Raw genomic sequence first — 19,724 nt, 5'->3', positions numbered from 1 at the left:
TTCCCTTATAATATCAAAGTATTTCCAAATAGAGCAATGTTCTCGCAAACAGATCACTGACGAAAGTTGAGAAAAAAAACTCGTAAATGTTAATTTTGTTGCTGGCGGTGTTTTCACTGGCTGTACTGTATTCTCTGAGTTGAAATATACTATTTGGCCACTCTCCAAATTAACTGCGAGACGCACAACAGTCGGAAAACGTTCATGAATTGCAAAAGTAAATATCCTACAAAGCGCTTTATTGCAGTTCACGTATCGACCATTTGATACTTGCTGATCTCATCTCGTTCAAGACCAATAACCGCCATGTTGCTTCCTTTAGTGACGAACTTACAAACTTATTTTATCGATTACACCAAACTGCAATACTCAACATTAATATGAGTTTTGAATGTGAATTAGACAATAATGGTGAATGCTGAATGTTCTGCCATTGTCGTCTGGTGAGCGACGCCTATAGAGTGGATATCCATCATTTCTAGTTTGTGTTTCCGAAAGAAAAGCACTTGGATAGTGTTTCGTGCATTTATTGTCCGCAAGGTCCATGAACCATATTGGTTTTCATCACTTCGTATAATACTGGATCTTTCTCTACAACAGGAATTTACGTAGAAATGATTTCATCAATTTGATGAATTTGTAACCACAATCCAACGAAGAATGTGTCGGTCCGGCAAACCTCTCTTTTGCCACTCAACAGAGTACATCTAGCATCCAACAGCACCATCAAACATCATAACTGTTGTTTGAAAAGACGTGCTATGACATCGTGACGATCGATTGCTGATTGACCGCGATCCGTAACTCCGCACGTAAGTCATCGCATCCCGGGAGTGATTCTTGCCTTACCTTGGGCTGTCATACGTTGCTCGCAAAAAAAACGCCGAACGATATTAGGGCGACCTCTTCGTGGCTTCGTAACAAACATTCGTTCGTTTGAATGAGAAAAAGAAAAGGGCAGTTTTTAGGGGTTTCCCGGCAATTATTTGAAAAAACCATCCTTGAACCTCAACGAACATTTAGAAAAAGGAATTGACCAAATTGGTAAAGGCGTTGTTGAGTTATGCGCTTAGCAATACATTTTGCGATTCATTGTTATATGTATATAAGATATACATACATATGTATATAGTACATACATACATTATATTAAATACAAGTGATCAGGATGACGAGAGTAGTTGAAATCCGGGTGACTTTTTGGTTTGGTGTTTGTGCGTCCATCTGTCCGTATGTGCAAGCTGTAACATAAATAAAAATTGAGATATCTTGATGACATTTGGTGTGCATGTTCCTTAGTGTAATAAAATTATGAGTTCGTAGATGGGTGTAATCGGGCCACAGACACGACCACAAATCGCCATTAACCTAAGACCTATAAAGTGCCGTAACTAAGCATTAAATTAAGATACATTCGACTCTCGTTAATTCAAACCTGCGATAATTCGAACCTCTCTATAATTCAAAGTTATCACGAGTTCCCTACTAAATCTCTTCATGTTTCGAACTAAATCAATGACATTTTCATACTCGTACACTTGGTAATTCGAACGAAAAAATCATTGCAATTTAACAAAACGACGCGTTAATGCGAACTCATCAGCGTCCAACACTCGACAATTCAAAGTTGCAGAGAGAAGAGGCGGAAAGATTGTAAGTACATTTTGCGACAAGTCATTTGGCTAAGACAGTGTAGAGGACAAAAAGTGTCTATTAGCGGGAACTTGTTGAAGGAAAAAGCAAAAGAGTTCGCGTCTACTCTAAGCATCAAAAACTTTGCGGCAAGTGAAGGGTGGCTTACAAATTTCAAAAAGAGAAATGGAGTTGTTTTTAAAAAAGTTTGTGGGGAAAGTGGAAGTGTTGATGATGCAGTTTGTTTCGATTGGCACGGTAAATTGAAGACCTTGATTAAAAACTATGATGCCCGAGACATTTTTAATACTGATGCAACTGACCTATCTTTTAAATGTTTACCGGACAAGACGCTTACTTTTAAAGATGAAAAATGTCACGGAGGAAAACATAGTAAAGAGAGGTTGATAGTTTTACTTGCAGTAAATGTGGATGGATCGGAAAAACTTAAACCCTTAGTGATAGGAAAAGCAATGAAACCGCGATGTTTGGAGTGAAATCATTTCCAACTGATTATCGTGCTAACAAAAAAGCTTGGATGACGACAGAACTTTTGAACAATTGGCTTTTAACAGTTAATGGGGACATGAAACGACAAAAGCGGAAAATTTTACTATTTTTAGACAACTGCACTGTCCACAAGAGTCCTTCTACATTGTCCAACGTGGAACTCTACTTTTTTTCGCCAAATACAACTTTCAAATTGCAAACATTGGACCAAGGGATTATCCATAATTTTTAGATGTTCTATCGGAAAGAAATTGTTAAGTCCGTTTTAGAATCTCTCACTAATTGACAAATTGATTTTCAACTGCTTCAAAAAATCCGGTTTCTTAAAAGAAAATCAAGAAAATCTGCCAATACTTATAGTTGATGAAGAACCAACAATAGAACCAATAGTTGACATCAGCGGTGTGAGTTTTTCTGATTTTGTTCAAGTGGATGAAAATGTTGCTATCTCAGGTTCACTAACCGATGGCGAAATTTTATCTGCGATAGATACGCAAAGTAACGATGAAGATGAGGACGATACATCGGAACCTTTGGCAGAGGTGTCAGTTAAGGAAGCAAGATCCTCATTTGATACCTTACAAAGCTTCTGTCTACAAAACGAAAGTGATGAAAAAGCATTTCAGGCACTTTTTCTCTTAAAAAAGTTATTGAGCAGTGTGAGCAGCAGAATTGTGCTTTAAAGCAAACCAGTATAACACAGTTCTTTCGAAAGATTAATTAATTCACATTACGAATACATGTATGTACACGAATGTACCTCTTAATTCTTGTCATTTTCATATTAATAAATAAAAATTAACCAACATTTAATAATTCGAAGTTTTATTTATTTTCTCTCACAAATATCGAACCATTTGATATTTCAAACACTCGATATTTCGTAATATTTCAAGAGTCCCTCGAGTTTCGAATTAACGAGAGTCGACTATATACAAATCTTTTTCGGCAGCAAGGGTAACCAGTGGGAAAATACTTTGAAAAAGTGGGCGGGACCACGCTCTCTAATACGTTTAGTGAATATATCTCCTAAACCACAATACACAAATTTGTCCAGCACAAATACTTTAAGAATATACCTACCGACTCACATAGGAGCATTTTGTTTCAAAAACCGGACAAGGTCCGGAATTACAAACTACAGCGATGCTACTCAAAATTGGTTTTTGTTGGTACCTATGTAACCGTACTATAATGACCCGATTAAATGATTGACCTTCAGCCCTCTATATTGCCACACAAGTAGTCGGAACCTAGACATCGTTGAGTACGCACGTCTTTATTAACGATACTCTCCATTATTCTCGAAATTACTACTGGTGTTTCGTGTTGCGTGAAGTGAATTCTGAAAAATATTTGTTTTGAATTCTTGACAAGATGATATGTGTTTAATTTTAATCATATAAAAGTTAATTAAGTTAATGTATTATTTTGTTTTTTTTTCGGAAAAACAAATTTTAATTTTATAGAAATTAGAGTTTTTGTTATAGGGAGGTCGAGTTATAAATTAATTTTTTACTAAACTACAGGGTTTCTACTTATCATACAAACTTAAACTTTTCCCCCATCTTTCCCCGCTTAAAAAAAAGCACGTTGAATTTCATAGGTTGCTCACTTGCATAAAATGAGTACTGCTTTTATTTATTTATTTTAGTTAAATACTAATTAATTAATAATAGTTGCCCACTTCACTTCACCCGTACGACATTTACCACTTTATTTTATCTTTTCTTTAAATAAAAACTCCCAGCCTAGGTTATATTCAATTTTAGCTAAGATTTTTTATATTCAAATACTTGTATTATTGTATATTATGATCACAATCTCCGTTTTTAAAATATTGCAATCGGTAAGCACACTAACGGTAACAACTATGACAGGCGAGGATCAAAAAGCGATGTGTAAGCTTCAAGTGCAGACCAAAACGAAACTGAAAACTGTGACGATGACCCTTTTTTTGAGTACCCAGTATGGTATGTGTTTGCGTGTGTGGATGTGAACTGCTCTCGCGTGTGGGTGGTGTTGATGTGTGGGTCCTGTTGGTATGGTGTATTGGAGTGTTGGCCTTGATGTGCTGTGGTAAGGTAGTGGATTTAGGGGGAGGCTTATCTCATTTAGCCATCCCGGACCCCCAGAGTTGTTGAAGTGTTGCCACTACGTTGCTCAGCCCAGAGGTGTAGCGATGTTGTGGCCTTTTCGAATGGAGCCGAGTCGCTGCAATGCGTTGCGGATATCATGGACGGGACTCGGGATGCGCAGCAGTGCTTCGTTGTCGTACCGCCGGCACAAATCAGCGAAAGCACACTCCTGTCTCACATGTGTCTGCGACAGACAGTTGAGGCAGTGCTTTTCATTTCTATAATTTTATTTTTATATTTAACAGTTTGTTGTGGTTTGCGGTTTTATTGATTTATTTGATTTAAATTTCAATTGTGTTTCGGTATTATGTTCGGATTGTTAGATTATTCCGCTTTGAGTACGGAGATCAATGTGACCGTCTGAGCCATAATGGAGCTTGTCTATGTTGCTAAGTCGCCACTCGGTAGGTGGGAGACAATCAGCGTTAATAAGTACATAATCTCCAAGCTTTGGCGCATTTTCTGATGTTTTCCATCGACCCCTTGTGGAGGTCCTTTAAATAGTCTTCTTTCCGCCTGCAGCTGAAATTATGATCCATTCGATTTAATAATCGATCCCATCGATTTAATAAGGATAGCGACTCCACGCCTGGCTCAGGTGTGGTCAGAATGGATGCTCTTTTGAGAAACTGTGAGATCTGAGGGATCGTGCGAGAGTGTTGTTAGTGGCCGTGAATTGAGAACGGCTTTAACACGAATTAATAGTGTCGTACATTCTTCGTAATTAAATTTGTAATTTCCAGCTCTTTTTTTAAAGTGAGATTTGAAGCTTTTTACACCTGATTACCATAAACCACCCATATGAAGAGCACTTGGGGGGATAAATTACCAATTAATGCCTTGGGGAGTGTACTTTTGTACAATCTCAGGGGAGACTTGCTTAATAAAGTACACAAACTGTTTTTCTGTGGTTCTTTGAGCCCCGATAAAGGTTTTTCCATTGTCGCTCATAAGTTTCGACGGAAGACCGCGTCGTACGACGAAGCGAGCAAATGCCGCGAGAAAAGCCTCTTTTGTCAGATTAGTACATAGCTCGAGATGTACTGCTTTTGTCGTAAAACAGACAAAGACAGCCATGTAGCCTTTAACTGGTGTGGGAGACCTTAGCATGGATGCCTTTATCTGAAAAGGCCCAGCAAAATTGACACCTGTAATAGTGAAAGGCAGAGCAAAGTTGCAGCGTTCCGGTGGAAGTGCTGCCATAATCTGCGTCCTCATTTTCTGTTTGTGCATAGTGCAGATCTTACACATGAAAATGCACTTTTTATTTGAGGCTTAAGTCAAGGAATATAGAACTCTTGGCGGTTGCATTAGGCGATGTTCCGCGTGCAACATTAGAAGTTGTATATACTTTAGGAGCAATGTAGCAAGTCGAGACTTCTCTCGTATTATTAGAGGATGGCGTTCGTTATATGTCAGGCTTGAGTTAGAAAGCCAACCATTAGCACGAAGCAGACCTTTCGAAATGGAATTAGTACTAAGAGTGAGCTCTTTTTGTCAATCGTCTTCGAATCTCTTAGTAGTGACATCTCGTAGCTGAAGTGGCGCGACTGAGCATAGGTGATAAGAACGACCTTTGTCTTTTCTTGGTCTAGGTGAGTCAATGTATCGCCTTGGGAGTACAGAGCGGGTTCTCCCTTCACTCCAATTTTGAGTCGGTTGATGAAATTGAACATGTAAGCGATTGTCCTGAGTGCTCGGGGGTGTGATGAAAATCGCTCAAGGATGTCAGTATCATCCAATGTCTTCGGGGGCAATTATGTTGCGTATTGGCGATCGTGGCCAAGAATCGTGAGATTCTATTACCAGAGATACAATTTGTATTTTGCCATATTTAGATGCGTTTGCACCATGGATACTAGTTTGGCTAGTAGTAGCGCACCACATAGTTCCTGTCGTGGCAGACTTATTGTTTTTAGCGGAGCCACCTCTGCTTTGGCTACGAGTAGGTGACTGGTGGTCGCTGCGTCGGATTGTGTGTGCACATATATGGTGGCACAATATGCCTTTTCAGAGGCATCGCAGAAGCTATGTAGTTCGACTTTGTGCTCTGGGGCATAATTTATCCATCGTGGGATTTGTATCTGTGAGATATCATTCAGATTGCCCGCGAACTGGGACCACTTTTCTAAACGAAGTGGTTTCATTTGTTCATCCCAGTCAGTTCCGTCTAGTCACAATTATTTTATTAGAATTTTTGCTTTTATCATAATTGGCGAAAGCCATCCTGCGGGGTCGAAAAGTTTTGCCACCGAGTATAAAATTTGCCTCTCTGTTATAGCTGATAGTGCGGATATTGACTCATTAGTGTATGCAAGTTTTTGTTGTGCTTTCCTTTTCGAATTTAAGGAAATTAGTGTCTAATAGATTTTCTTTAGGTATGTCCTTTAAAATATTAGGGTGGTTCGCCGTTATCTTTTAAAACGGAAACCTTGCTGTATTGAGCGCTTGTGTCCCTTGTGCCAGTGACTCGTTTGTCTGTGGAATACTGTTGCTTCCAGACAGAATGTCGTCTACATACGTTTGTGTTTTCAACACTTGTGTTGCCAGAGGAAATTCTGACTTTGTGTCTTCTACCAGTTCGTGGAGTGTACGAATGGCAAAGAATGGGGACAGTTTACGCCAAAAGTAACTGTTTTTAATTTCAAGTCGCGTAGTGGACTATTGGGAGACTTTCGGAAAATAATTCGCTGAAAACCTTGATCATCTTTATGTACTATTGTCGATAAATTTTTTCGACATCCCCATTTGTATATACTCCAGTTTAATATAGAAGCATTAAATCTGGCTGAAGCGTGGGTCCCGTAAATAAAATGTCATTTAAGGAATTCCCCAAACTTGAGGATTTTGAGACAACTCTTACCTTTGTGTTTTTTTGTCTGGCTTTATTACTGCTTGATGTGGCAGGTAAAATGAATAGTATTTAAATTTTATAATTTTTTCGCCAGGGCTGACTTCCTCCATATGGTATGAATGGAGGTATTCTTCTAAAACCTATCGCATTTTGGTTGTAGCTCGCCTTTTTTGAATAGGTTTTTCTTCAACACTTAAAAACTGTTGGATAGCAGATGTGCGCGAATGCCCTAGTACGACGGTCGTAAAAATCCTCACAGTATCGATCTTCTGGGGTTGTGATTGATATGAGGGGGAGTGCTTCTAACTCCCAAAATTTCTTCAGTTGTGTATTGAGGTACACGTTTAAGATTTCCTCAACTTGAGTTGTCATTGATGGGACTGGTTCGTCAACCAGTCCACTTAGTATCCAACCGAAAAAGTATTTTGCGCCAGAAGTGTTTTTGGTTTTTCGCTGTGTAGCGTCTGAGTTTTTAATGCTTTTGGGCAGCACGGTGCTTATCGGCAATTTTCGGAATTTTATAAGTCCGGATTTGCTATTGCAATTAATGCCGCAACTTTTTTAACATTAGCGTTATTTTAAGCGAAGCTGAAAAAATTTGTAATATGAAGCATTGAGTTATGTCGTTTATGGCAATAAACTCAATTAAATTTGCTTTCGCAATATTTGAGCGTATGCGCATGTGACAAACAGTTGGTACAAAGTTTTTTCGTTCTTGTTTCTTTCGTTAATATTTAGTTTTTTAAATTTCTAGCAAGATTTCAGACTGTGCCTTCCTTTACACAGTTCGCATGACATACATTTGCTTGTTTTGTTCGGATGTGAACGATTGTGTTTTGAAAAAACTTCGATTCGTGATTAACGTTCGATTTAGGTCGTGTTGAACGTTTTTAGTTCTGACTAGTATTTTATCTACCCTTTCCGCAATTTCATATTGGGTAGTTAAGAAATCTTTCATTTGTTGCCACATTCGGCACTTTCTTCGTGATGAGAACGATTGCTCCCATAAAAGTAACAATTTTTCTGGTAATGCAGATGTGCATATATTTACCAGAATGGGACCCCATTCCCAAAATAGAACCGACAAGAAATTTGAAACAGTGGATTTAAGTTTTATGAATTCTTCACTTATTTTCTTCGGAATTTTTGGTAAATTCATTATTATTGTCACTTGTTTGTCGACTAATATTCTTTCGTTCTCGTAACGTGCTTTTTGGTTTATGTACACGGTTGTAAACATGTCCCGGAAGGACGGAAATTGTTCATAACTTTGAACTTGTGGCAGCTCTATTCTCGGATGTGCAGTAGGTGCAATTGCTTTAATTAATTTCAATTGATCGGAGATCATAGCTTTCGTCTCTTCGTACTGGTCTAAGCAATTTCAGGTAGATTAGATTCTACAATTGCGTCATACGCAGCTTGGAGACGTGTCCAGAAATTGCCTAGATTTTCTTGTTTGATTTATAATACCGATTCGGAATTGTCTTGAATCGGTGAAGATAAAAATCGAGTGCAGAAAAGAATTAAACTCTTAGCAATAAACTTAGTATATGAAATATCTTTCGGGTTTTTGCTTTGTAGCACCTTGCTTTGAACGTGTAACTTCTGCAGGTGGGGCTCTTTTCTTCAGAAATAATTTTTTTAACTTTCAGGTATTGTATCGATTTAGATTCTTTAGAATCTCCGTTCATTTGGATAATATGAGAAAATTTAAAACATGAGAAAAAAATTCTCTCAGTGTACTTCTGATAACAATAAATACGTGTGAAATCTTTAAGATGTTTGTATTTTTGTTGAATACGCAATGAATCAAATAACGAAGGCGTATTTCGTTTTCCTTATTCCCGGTTCTTATTTAGTTGTGCTATTAGTTTGTTCTTGTTTTCTTTATATGTGACCTGGTCTACGAAAAGGGGGCTTAGGTGTCAAAAAAAAGGAGAACAATTAATGAGATAACGAGAAACTGACGATTATTTTTAACAGCTTTTCCCAGAAAACTAGTTTTCGCAAGTTAGCCCTCTTTTCGTAGGTCACATATTTTATTTATTGTTTCGTACTCGTTAGTAAATCCTTGCGTATACGAGCGATAATGCAAAACGGAGAAAAGGGTTGATGACCTTTGTATAGAGTCTGCACGATATGTGCGTGTTTATGTGTATACGTAAGATGCTGAAGCATTTTTTTTGTTTACTTGAAGTTCTAATTTCTGAGCATTTTTTTTTTTTTATTTTAAACACAACCATTTTTTGTTTGCATTGACCGCTCTGAAATTAGAACTTGAGGTTCTAATTTCTGAGAGCTTTTTTTTTCATTTTTAACACAAGGGAATTCCCATTCTTGATTTTTATTTTACTGAACAAATGTAAAATAGAAAGGGGAATCCCCAAGTTATATTTTAGTTTTTGTTTTGCCTTATTTTCCTAATTTCTGAGAATTTTTTTTTTTCATTTTTAACACAGGGGAATTCCCATTCTTGGTTTTTATATTACTGAACAAATGTAAAATAGAAAGGGGAATCCCCAAGTGATATTTTAGTTTTTGTTTTGCCATATTTTTGGTGTTTTTGTCATTCGTATGTGAAATTTGATACGCGTGGACATATTTTGCGAGACTCTACCGAAAACTAAAAATAACTTACCAAAAATGTCAAATAAACGTAAAAAAAACACTTTATCTTTGGAAACCAAAGTAAAGATATTAGAAAAGCTGGACAAAGGTGTTCAAGGGAATCGTCTAGCGCTAGATTTCAACGTGAGCAAATCTGCCATCAGCTATATCAAGTCAAATAGGTCATCTATATTAAATGCTGTTTCCAACACTTATCAGGAAGCATCAAATAAAACTGTGCATAGTGCCGAATATCCGAAAATGGAAAGTCGTCTTTATGAGTGGTTTTTAAAACAACGCGAAAGGAAGTGTACATTGACAGCAACAATATTAAAGGAAAAAGCTAAACAAATTTTTGGTGAAGAATACCCCGATAAAAATAAAAATGCATTCCGAGCAAGCGATGGATGGTTTACTAAATTTAAAAAGCGACACGGCATTCGTTTTTTAAAAATTGGTGGCGAGATTCTTTCTAGTGATATTGCCTCCATCACTCCATTTATTCACAGATTCCGTGCAAAAGTCACTGAGATGGGGTTAATAGAGTCGCAATTATATAATGTGGACGAAACCGGATTATTTTATCGTTGCCTACCAGATAAAACATATGTCTCTGCTTGTGAAAAAAGTGCGCCTGGATACAAAATTCAAAAAGAACGAATTTCAATTTTACTTGGTTCAAATGCTGATGGGTCTCACAAATTAGTGCCCTTAGTTATTGGAAAAGCTAAAAATCCCAGGAGCTTCAAAGGTTTTAAAAATCCACTTCATTACAACTTTTCCAAAAATGCTTGGATGACGTCTCGGATCTTTCACGATTGGTTTCACAAGATATTTATTAATGAAGTAAGAGGAAATAATTTTGCTTTTAATTTCTTTAATTTTAAAATATTTTTTTGTTTACAGGTCATCCAGTTTTCTCAAAAAAATAACTTGCCTCCGAAGGCTCTTTTGCTTATCGATAACTGCTCCGCGCATGCACCGATTGAGCATCTTCAAAGCAAAGATGGCAACATAGTTGCATATTTCTTGCCGCCAAATGTGACAGCAGCTGTGCAACCAATGGATAAAAATCCCATAAAGTTAACAAAACTTGTTTACAGAAGTAAGTTACTTGCTGAAATAATAGCTGAAGGTGGTGCACTGAATAGTCTGTTGAAATCCCATTCCATCCGAAAGGCAATAATATTTCTGAAACAAGCTTGGGATGAGATAACTCCAAAAGTGATGAGGAATTCTTGGTCAAAGTTGCTAAATTGGGACTCTGACCAATACGACAGCGATGATGATGTGCCACTAGCAGAGTTGCTTAACAAAAATGAGGACTGCAATGAATCTCTCCAAGTAAATCAAACTCTTTTAGCAGAAATTGATCCAAACAGTTTCATGTGTATTGCTGACATCGAGAAATGGAATGAAGATGAGTTTGAAGACCGAACTGGTGATGACCTAAGTAGCGATGATGAGTTTTCTGATAGCAGTGAAGACGATGTTGTTGATGACACACCAGTTATTTCAAATGTTATAGCTATTGAAAGCGTTAACAATTTAATAAATTGGTGCAACAAGAGTGAATTGTCTTCCAGTAAGCACATGACCAATCTTTTGGCCCTCCGTAACGATATTGTTATATCGGATTTAAAGAAACCAAAAAATCAAACAAATATTACTGATTATATGTCAAACAAAAATTAATTTTGAACTGAGCCCTTATCCTGAGTTTTTAATTAATTTCTGAAATTTTTAGTTGTTTTTTTTTTAATAATTGTTATGTAATGAACTGAACTGTTATGTTTAAAAAAAAAAATAAGAAAAGAAATAAAAAAAATGTTTTTATATAGTTTTTGGAAGTGGCTTAACTCTTAGTTTTATTATTCACGTTAAAAAAAAAACCGTCCAGAAATTATAACATTTCGGAAATTAGAACTACCCCAAAAACAAAGTGGTTCTAATTTCCGAGCGTCTACTGTATAGCTTATGTCACTGCGGCCAATTTGTTTCCTCTCCGTTTCCTTTTCTTTTTGTTGCTTGTTCCGTAGTTGGGCACAATTCCGATTTCTTTGGCGCCGCGATAGGTACCGCAAATGCTTAGTTTACCAGATACTCGACCTAAAAGTTCAAAAATTCCCAAAATTCGAACATTTCAACAAGCTATTTTACCACATTAAACACACTTTACTCACATTTTTCACTTCAAATTAATTAAACTAATCTATGAACTTTTAAATAAATCCACATTTTACACTTTTATCAGTTTTTTTACCGAAGAAATCTTTATTTTAAAAATTACATTTTACACTCCTAGTGAACATCATGTGTGTGCTAAAAATTACGACGAAATGGAGCGCTGCCATGTGATAATAAAAAAAATCCCCTATCCATTCATATGGATATGTTCTTTATTTAATTTAATAAACAAATAAGTAATATTATATAGTAATATTATATAATAATATATATGTATATATATATATTATATAGTAATATTATATAATAATATCATATGTATATATTGTCACCTAATATACAAAACAACGTATTATCAAAAATAAATGGACAGCGCTAACAGATATAATGATCAAAATTTAACCATTTTATAACAAAAACTCAAATTTTGTTTCAATATCCGTGCAAGATAACCAAAAAATATAACCACTTTTTAACGAAACTCAATATATATTTTTTATTTCAACGCAGAAAGGAGTACTGTGCGAAAGTACTTCAGTCATCCCTGGTATTCGCTCGACCAGGGTTATTTTTTTAAAGCGCGGCCGAAGGCCGCCAACGCAGAAAGGAGTACTACGCGAAAGTACTTCAGTCACATAAATCACATATTACACATATACATATGTAGAAAGTATTTTTGTTTTATAGTTAATACGAGTATTGAAAAAAGAATCACCCAAAAAAACATACAAAGAAAAATTGTTAAAAATCCTACATATTTGCTCTTTAAGTTGTGTGCTCGTTTTCCTCATAATTGTAAACAATCTAACCTTTTCAACGATGAGTGAGCTAAGTGATTTTTAAATTAATCAATTTAGGTAAAATATAACAAAATAAAAGTGAAATGTGAACTTATTTTAATGTTTAGAGTGTATGTTTAAATATACAGAGTGAAAAATGTGAAAAAATTTAGTGAAACATAGAGAAATACCATGTGTTATTAGTGCAAAATTTTTGAACTTTTAATCGTTAATATTTTAAAAAATAAAAGTTATTTTTATATTATTTTTGGATGTTTCTTCTCTGGAGAAGCTCCTTAATCTGCACATACTCCATTTAAGCTTTGTGCCCGTGTAGATGTTTGTATGAAAAGTAATATTTCGCGCCCGGTTTAGGTATTTTTTTTTTGTGTTTTGGTTTTCAGCACAGTATTGTGTGCATATGTATACTTATAGGTGTTTTGTTTATTTTTTTAACTGCACACCACACACGATTAAACTTTTTCTTATTATTGTTAATTTTGTTTTTTTTTTTTATTTTGGTTACAATACTTCCCTGAGCTCCCATATACCTAATATAAATATTTTCGAATTTCTAGGTCACTTTATGCTGGATATGTCCGCAAATATTTGAGTCATCTCAATCCAAATTTCAGAACATGTTTTATTCACAACAGTGCATCTTTGCCGCTAAAATAGATACAATTGGGCGAAAACTTCTCCCCTCTCCCCTTATAGATATTACCAGGATTTTCGAACATCCACTTGGCCTTGCTCCATATGATGAATGATTGTATGTGAGGTACCTTAAAAAAACCCAAGAAACATTTTTTTGAGTATGTGGCATATTAGTAGTAAGGGGGATGAGCAAAATAGATAAAATCTGGTCGATACGACCTCCTACTCAAATATATTCAATACAAAATGCTCGGTTTCACCCGAACTTAGCCCGTCCCTACTATTATTTTAATATATTGCATTATTATATTCAATCATGCATTTTTATTCATTTGCATTCATAAAATAACTTTAAATAATTTTGTCCTGGTTTTGAGACTACACGTATCGGGTGATTTTTTAAGAGCTTGATAACTTTTTTTTTAAAAAAAAAACGCATAAAATTTGCAAAATCTCATCGGTTCTTTATTTGAAACGTTAGATTGGTTCATGACATTTACTTTTTGAAGATAATTTCATTTAAATGTTGACCGCGGCTGCGTCTTAGGTGGTCCATTCGGAAAGTCCAATTTTGGGCAACTTTTTCGAGCATTTCGGCCGGAATAGCCCGAATTTCTTCGGAAATGTTGTCTTCCAAAGCTGGAATAGTTGCTGGCTTATTTCTGTAGACTTTAGACTTGACGTAGCCCCACAAAAAATAGTCTAAAGGCGTTAAATCGCATGATCTTGGTGGCCAACTTACGGGTCCATTTCTTGAGATGAATTGTTCTCCGAAGTTTTCCCTCAAAATGGCCATAGAATCGCGAGCTGTGTGGCATGTAGCGCCATCTTGTTGAAACCACATGTCAACCAAGTTCAGTTCTTCCATTTTTGGCAACAAAAAGTTTGTTAGCATCGAACGATAGCGATCGCCATTCACCGTAACGTTGCGTCCAACAGCATCTTTGAAAAAATACGGTCCAATGATTCCACCAGCGTACAAACCACACCAAACAGTGCATTTTTCGGGATGCATGGGCAGTTGGCCACCAAGATCATGCGATTTAACGCCTTTAGACTATTTTTTGTGGGGCTACGTCAAGTCTAAAGTCTACAGAAATAAGCCAGCAACTATTCCAGCTTTGGAAGACAACATTTCCGAAGAAATTCGGGCTATTCCGGCCGAAATGCTCGAAAAAGTTGCCCAAAATTGGACTTTCCGAATGGATCACCTAAGACGCAGCCGCGGTCAACATTTAAATGAAATTATCTTCAAAAAGTAAATGTCATGAACCAATCTAACGTTTCAAATAAAGAACCGATGAGATTTTGCAAATTTTATGCGTTTTTTTTTTAAAAAAAGTTATCAAGCTCTTAAAAAATCACCCGATAGTAGACATATAGGCATATCTCATATAGCGCAATTGATATAGCGGAATAAACCTTAGCACGAAAGCTTTAGAGTAGTCTATCATATATCCAAAAATTGTCCAAATTCAACAAAAGCTGTTCAAGCCCCTAAGTACCTAATATGTGGATTCCAATATTATAGTTGACTTTTGGTTGAATCGGGTCAATACTTCCTCAGCCCTCATACACCTATTATACAGGTTTTCGAACTTCCGCGTGACTTTATATTGCATACTTATATCGGCCAATATGTGATTTATCTTAATGAGAATAACAGAGACTGTTTACTTTTGTACCTAAAATTTGCCGAAAACTTGACCTTGTCTCCATATATGTAACTAATATCAGAATATTTCAACATACCGCTGACTCTATTTCAGATGATTAGTGTTTGTGTCTGAGGTACTTTATAAAACTCAGATCAATTTTGTTAGTGTATAGCCTGTTCATTGTATGTATTACCAGCAAAAATAGATAAAGACGGGTCAATACTACCCCCAATTCTCATAGATTGCGTTTTTCTAACAACCCTATGTCGATGTGGCGGTCACTGTATGACGTTAAAAGCAAGTTGGAAGAGTATCAAATATACGGTAGCTCCCGAACTTAGTCTTTCTTTACTTTTTTTCCATAGTAATACGAACTGATTAAAATTTGATCATGGAAAGACATAAGCAAGCACATCATTTACAATTTGTTAAATTTTATTATCAAACTACTCGTTCTCCAATCGCAACTTTTCGTCCGCTTTGCCATTATAAGGTCGTAATAATAGTGCGGTAAACAAACAAAACTGTCGATTCCGGTGCAAAGAAAATCAACAAATTATTCATGAGCAGCCAGTTATTCACCTAAAAATACGATTTGGTGTGGTTTTTGGTCTGGTGGTATCATCAGTGCGTATGTTTTTCGAAATGAATCCGGTGCCACCGTAAAGTTAATGGAAGGCAGTGGAGATCGATGATAACTAATTCCTTATGGCCGAAACTGGAAGAAGTTGATTTTTGCAACAACTGGTTCCAACAAGACGGGGCTAGGTGGCACAAAACAAATGCAATAACCGAATTATTGAGAGAAAGTTTTCGACTAGTTGTTATGTGGTTATTTGGAGTCAATGGTCTTTAGCAATAAACCAGACTTTCTTCAAACTTTGGAAGTCAATATTGTCATGACATACGACTTGATTTAGTGGAACAACTACTCGAAAATTGGGTTCATCGAATTCATTCCTGCAAACGAAGTCGTGGAGGTCATTTGAATGATGTTATATTCCAGACTTAATTGTATCGATTGCACTTCACATAAAAAAAAAAAACATCCAATACCAATTAGTGTGTATTGAAAAGAAATCGTATAACTCGAATTGCAACACCCTGTATGTAGTATATGGGAGTTGGGGGTAGTATCGATCCACTTTTATCTATTTTCGCTAATACTACACACTACAAACTTGCCACATATGTTGGTTGTTTTTATATTTTGGGTTTAAATAACAAAAACAAATACTATTTATCGAAAATTGGTTTATTCATTTTCGAAATATTCTCTATTAAAATCTTTATTTTAGTATGCGTTTCAACCAATTCAAAGCACTTTTACCACTCAGAGTCAACGGCCGTTTCAGGTGTCGAAAAACGTTGACCCTGTAGTTTGCATATTTTCGTATGTCGCGTCGCGACTTTATGGTGGATTACTCATCATATCCATGTTTTAAATGCTTAAAAATGCAGTTGTTTCAGTCGATGTGTAAGATTTCGCATTGCCGTAGTGAAGTGTGGTTTATTTTCGCGTGTTAGTTTTCCTGATTTCTTGAAAGACAACTGGCAAATAAATGATTATTTATTACTCAGAATTTACTGTTCTGCGTTGTTCTAGTGGTATGATTGCGACATGTTCAGTTTTTTTCAAAACAATAGGTAAACGTTTTCTTAGAAATGATTCGTTTCTTAGATTCGCCTCAATTTGAAACACCCACAAAGTCGACTGCTGTTTACTTTCAAGCTCATTCGTATACATCCATGATCCACCATCTGTCACGTTGCCATAGAAATGTTTCAAAGCACTGTTATCGTATTTTTTAACATTTCTCTCGACCAATCGACAAGAACCTTTTGTGAGCGGTTGACAAATTGTGTTAAACGTTATTGCAATATTGAATGTATGTTAGTCGTACTAATGCCTTTAGTTATCTCATTCCCACGATAGGTCACATGACGCTTTTGTAATATCAGTTTGCCAGCAATAGTTTCCGGGACAAGAACTGATTTTGGACGACCTCCACGAAGTTTGTCTTGGAGAGTCCTACGTCCTCAGTTGTGCCCAAAAATTAAGGTGACATTTGAATTTAAACTGCGCGCGTCGAAGGATTTGGAGAATTTTTTTTTTTTTTTAGGTTGGACTGTTAGTCACATTTATGTCAAATTTCATGTCAAAATATTCATAGTGTTTGAGATACGTGTAGTTTTGTGAGCTGCTAAAAGTGAGTTTTTCGTTTTTTGCGATGTCGAAATTTGTTGAGCAAAGAATTTGCATTAAATTTTGTTTACGGAATCAATTTTCTGCTGCGGATACGTTGAGGATAGTGCAGAAAGCCTTTGGTGATGAGGCTATGTCTAAAAAAAAATGTTTACAAGTGGTATAGTGAGTTCCAAGCCGGCCGTGAACGTGTCGATGACGAAGAGCGTCCAGGGCGACCATCAACCTCAACCGACGAAGCTCACGTTCAACAAATCAAAGATTTGATGTTGAAAAACCGTCGATTAATAATTAGAGACCTTGCTGATGAAGTTGGCATATCGAAAGGCTCAGCCAATACCATTTCGAAGGATGTTTTGGGCCTCAAGCGCGTCAAATCTCGACTGGTACCGAAAACATTGAATTTTTTGGAAAAAAGGCGTCGTGCTGAAGTGTGTGAAACGATGCTTTCCGACTACCAGAGTGTCATGAAACGCATTATAACTGGCGATGGGACTTGGTTCTATGCTTACGACCCCGAAACAATCGATCAATCGAGCAAATATCGTGCCAAAAGAGAGCCGAGCCAAAAAAAAATTGCCCCAAACACGCTCAAAAAACTAGGTCGTGTTGGCTGCTTTCCTCGATTATCGTGGTGTTGTGCATTATGACTTCCTTCCAACCAGTCAAACAGTCAAAAAGGAATATTATTTGAACGTTGTTTGCGTAACGCCATCCGCCTAAAAAGGCCGGAATTGTGGAAAGACAATTCTTGGTTTTTACACCACGATAATGCATCACATACTGCCCTCGTAATTCGTTATCATTTTGCCAAAAACTCAACCCATATCGTTCCGCAACCACCGTATTCACCTGATCTGGCGCCGTGTGACTTCTGGTTGTTCACCAAGCTCAAAAGACCGCTCCGGGGACACCGTTTTTATACGATAGAGGAGATTCAAGTCGCAGCGAAGACGGAACTGAAGGCCATCCCGGAAAGTGACTACAACCAGTGTTTCGAAGATTGGAAAATCCGTTGTCATAAGTGCATTGCATCGGGAGGGGATTACTTTGAAGGGGATGAAATTGATTTGGAAGAATAAATAAAGAATTTTCAAAATAATTAGAATGTCACCTTATTTTTTTGGCACAGTAGTACTTAGTATATAAGGTCTGTCGCAAAAGAAACAGGACTGTTAAAAAAACAACAAAAAATTATTATTTTTTGGCCGCCCTTTTGTTGCAAACTGGCAACTGAAAACTTTATCGTAAAGTTTAACCAGAGAACGTCTATCATAGAGAAGGTTCACGTCGCGAAGAACGTAAATATATTTTTGGCTAACTCGGTCGAGATGGAGGAGTTTCACCACTGCCAGCTCGGCAATAGAAATCTTAACATTTTCGCTTAAACAGAGCGGGGCATTGAATAAAAATTATGCTTAGAACTACATACATACATACATACATATATAGTACATATATTGCTGCTGCAGACGTATGTTAGCTCTTTTGCTTATATTTTTATAGCACACTTGAATTAAATTACTTTTTCAAAGCAATATTCGTAGTTCATGTGAAAATAAGGCCTATTTTTTAATTATTTTTTGTATTTGATATATTCATACTTATGTGCATACTTCATTACATATGTATATAACATACTATTATAATATAGTAAAAAACTGAATATATTATTATAGTGGTAAATGTAAGTACATAAATCATTCATTTATTATCCAAAACTTATATTCACATGTATCATGACCATATTCGCTTTCGCGAATTCAAACCATATTATCACTTATCAGTAAGAATTAGCATGTGCGCTCTGCTTATATGTATGTACAAATGTACTTACATAAATATATGCGTATGGCATTGACACACAAATTATGCATACGCAAACCTACATACAGATATGCGTACACATGTAGTAGACATGTCATCCGCAAAGATTACAAACATTGTTCTACAAAAACAACAGTTGTCTCAAATAGCATCAGCTGCGCCACAAGTCAATATGGCAACCAAATAGTCAATGCCCAAATTTGTAGAAAAACACACAACAACAACATTTTCAGTCATGAAAGCAAGCGCACTTTCAACAGGCAAACTCGCGTCATTCATAAAAGCAAACACCATTACATCTCTCCGACCATGCCTTTGCCTACAAGCGTCTTTTCGCGACGGTGGCAAAAGCTAAAAATTATAAATTGAACAATTTCTGATATTTGTATGAGAAGCAAAAAGTGACAACCCCGCAAATATAAATATTCAAATATATTGGAATAAAATTGACAACATAGTTTATTTGTCGATATTCAAGTCAATAAATGTTTCAAACAAAATATTCAATATTCTCTGATTTATGTGTACAGTGAGTCCGGGTTAAGTAGTACTCCGCCTAAATGAAAATCATCCCTCTTAACTGCCTATATCTTGTTGCATCTCACGGTTTGTTTTTTGAAATACATAGAAATTATTGTTTTAAGTACCACTCGCTTAAGTATCCGCATT

The 19,724-nt window shown here is 36.3% G+C and overlaps 2 protein-coding genes across 16 annotated transcripts in view; both read left to right on the top strand.

Moving 5' to 3' along the window:
* Positions 1–19,724, top strand: part of LOC126764541 (endothelin-converting enzyme 2) — a 1,258,369-nt gene that overhangs the window by 647,719 nt on the left and 590,926 nt on the right. The window lies entirely within an intron of this gene.
* On the top strand, positions 9,674–11,475 carry LOC126764546 (jerky protein homolog-like). The gene is made up of 2 exons (XM_050482241.1): positions 9,674–10,587; positions 10,648–11,475. Exons 1-2 carry the CDS (start codon positions 9,778–9,780, stop codon positions 11,434–11,436), a joined length of 1,599 nt encoding a protein of 532 aa, XP_050338198.1. The 5' UTR covers positions 9,674–9,777; the 3' UTR covers positions 11,437–11,475.

The sequence above is a fragment of the Bactrocera neohumeralis genome, unplaced genomic scaffold, assembly GCF_024586455.1.
Source record: "Bactrocera neohumeralis isolate Rockhampton unplaced genomic scaffold, APGP_CSIRO_Bneo_wtdbg2-racon-allhic-juicebox.fasta_v2 cluster09, whole genome shotgun sequence".
Taxonomy (NCBI): Eukaryota; Metazoa; Arthropoda; class Insecta; order Diptera; family Tephritidae; genus Bactrocera; species Bactrocera neohumeralis.
This window is presented reverse-complemented; position numbering and strand designations above follow the sequence as displayed.

Excerpts from the sequence above, each read along its gene's own strand:
- LOC126764546 (XM_050482241.1), top strand. The coding sequence starts at position 9,778 with ATGTCAAATAAACGTAAAAAAAACACTTTATCTTTGGAAACCAAAGTA. Across the intron at positions 10,588-10,647 it reads ACAAGATATTTATTAATGAA|GTCATCCAGTTTTCTCAAAA; the intron begins GTAAGAGGAAAT and ends TTTTGTTTACAG.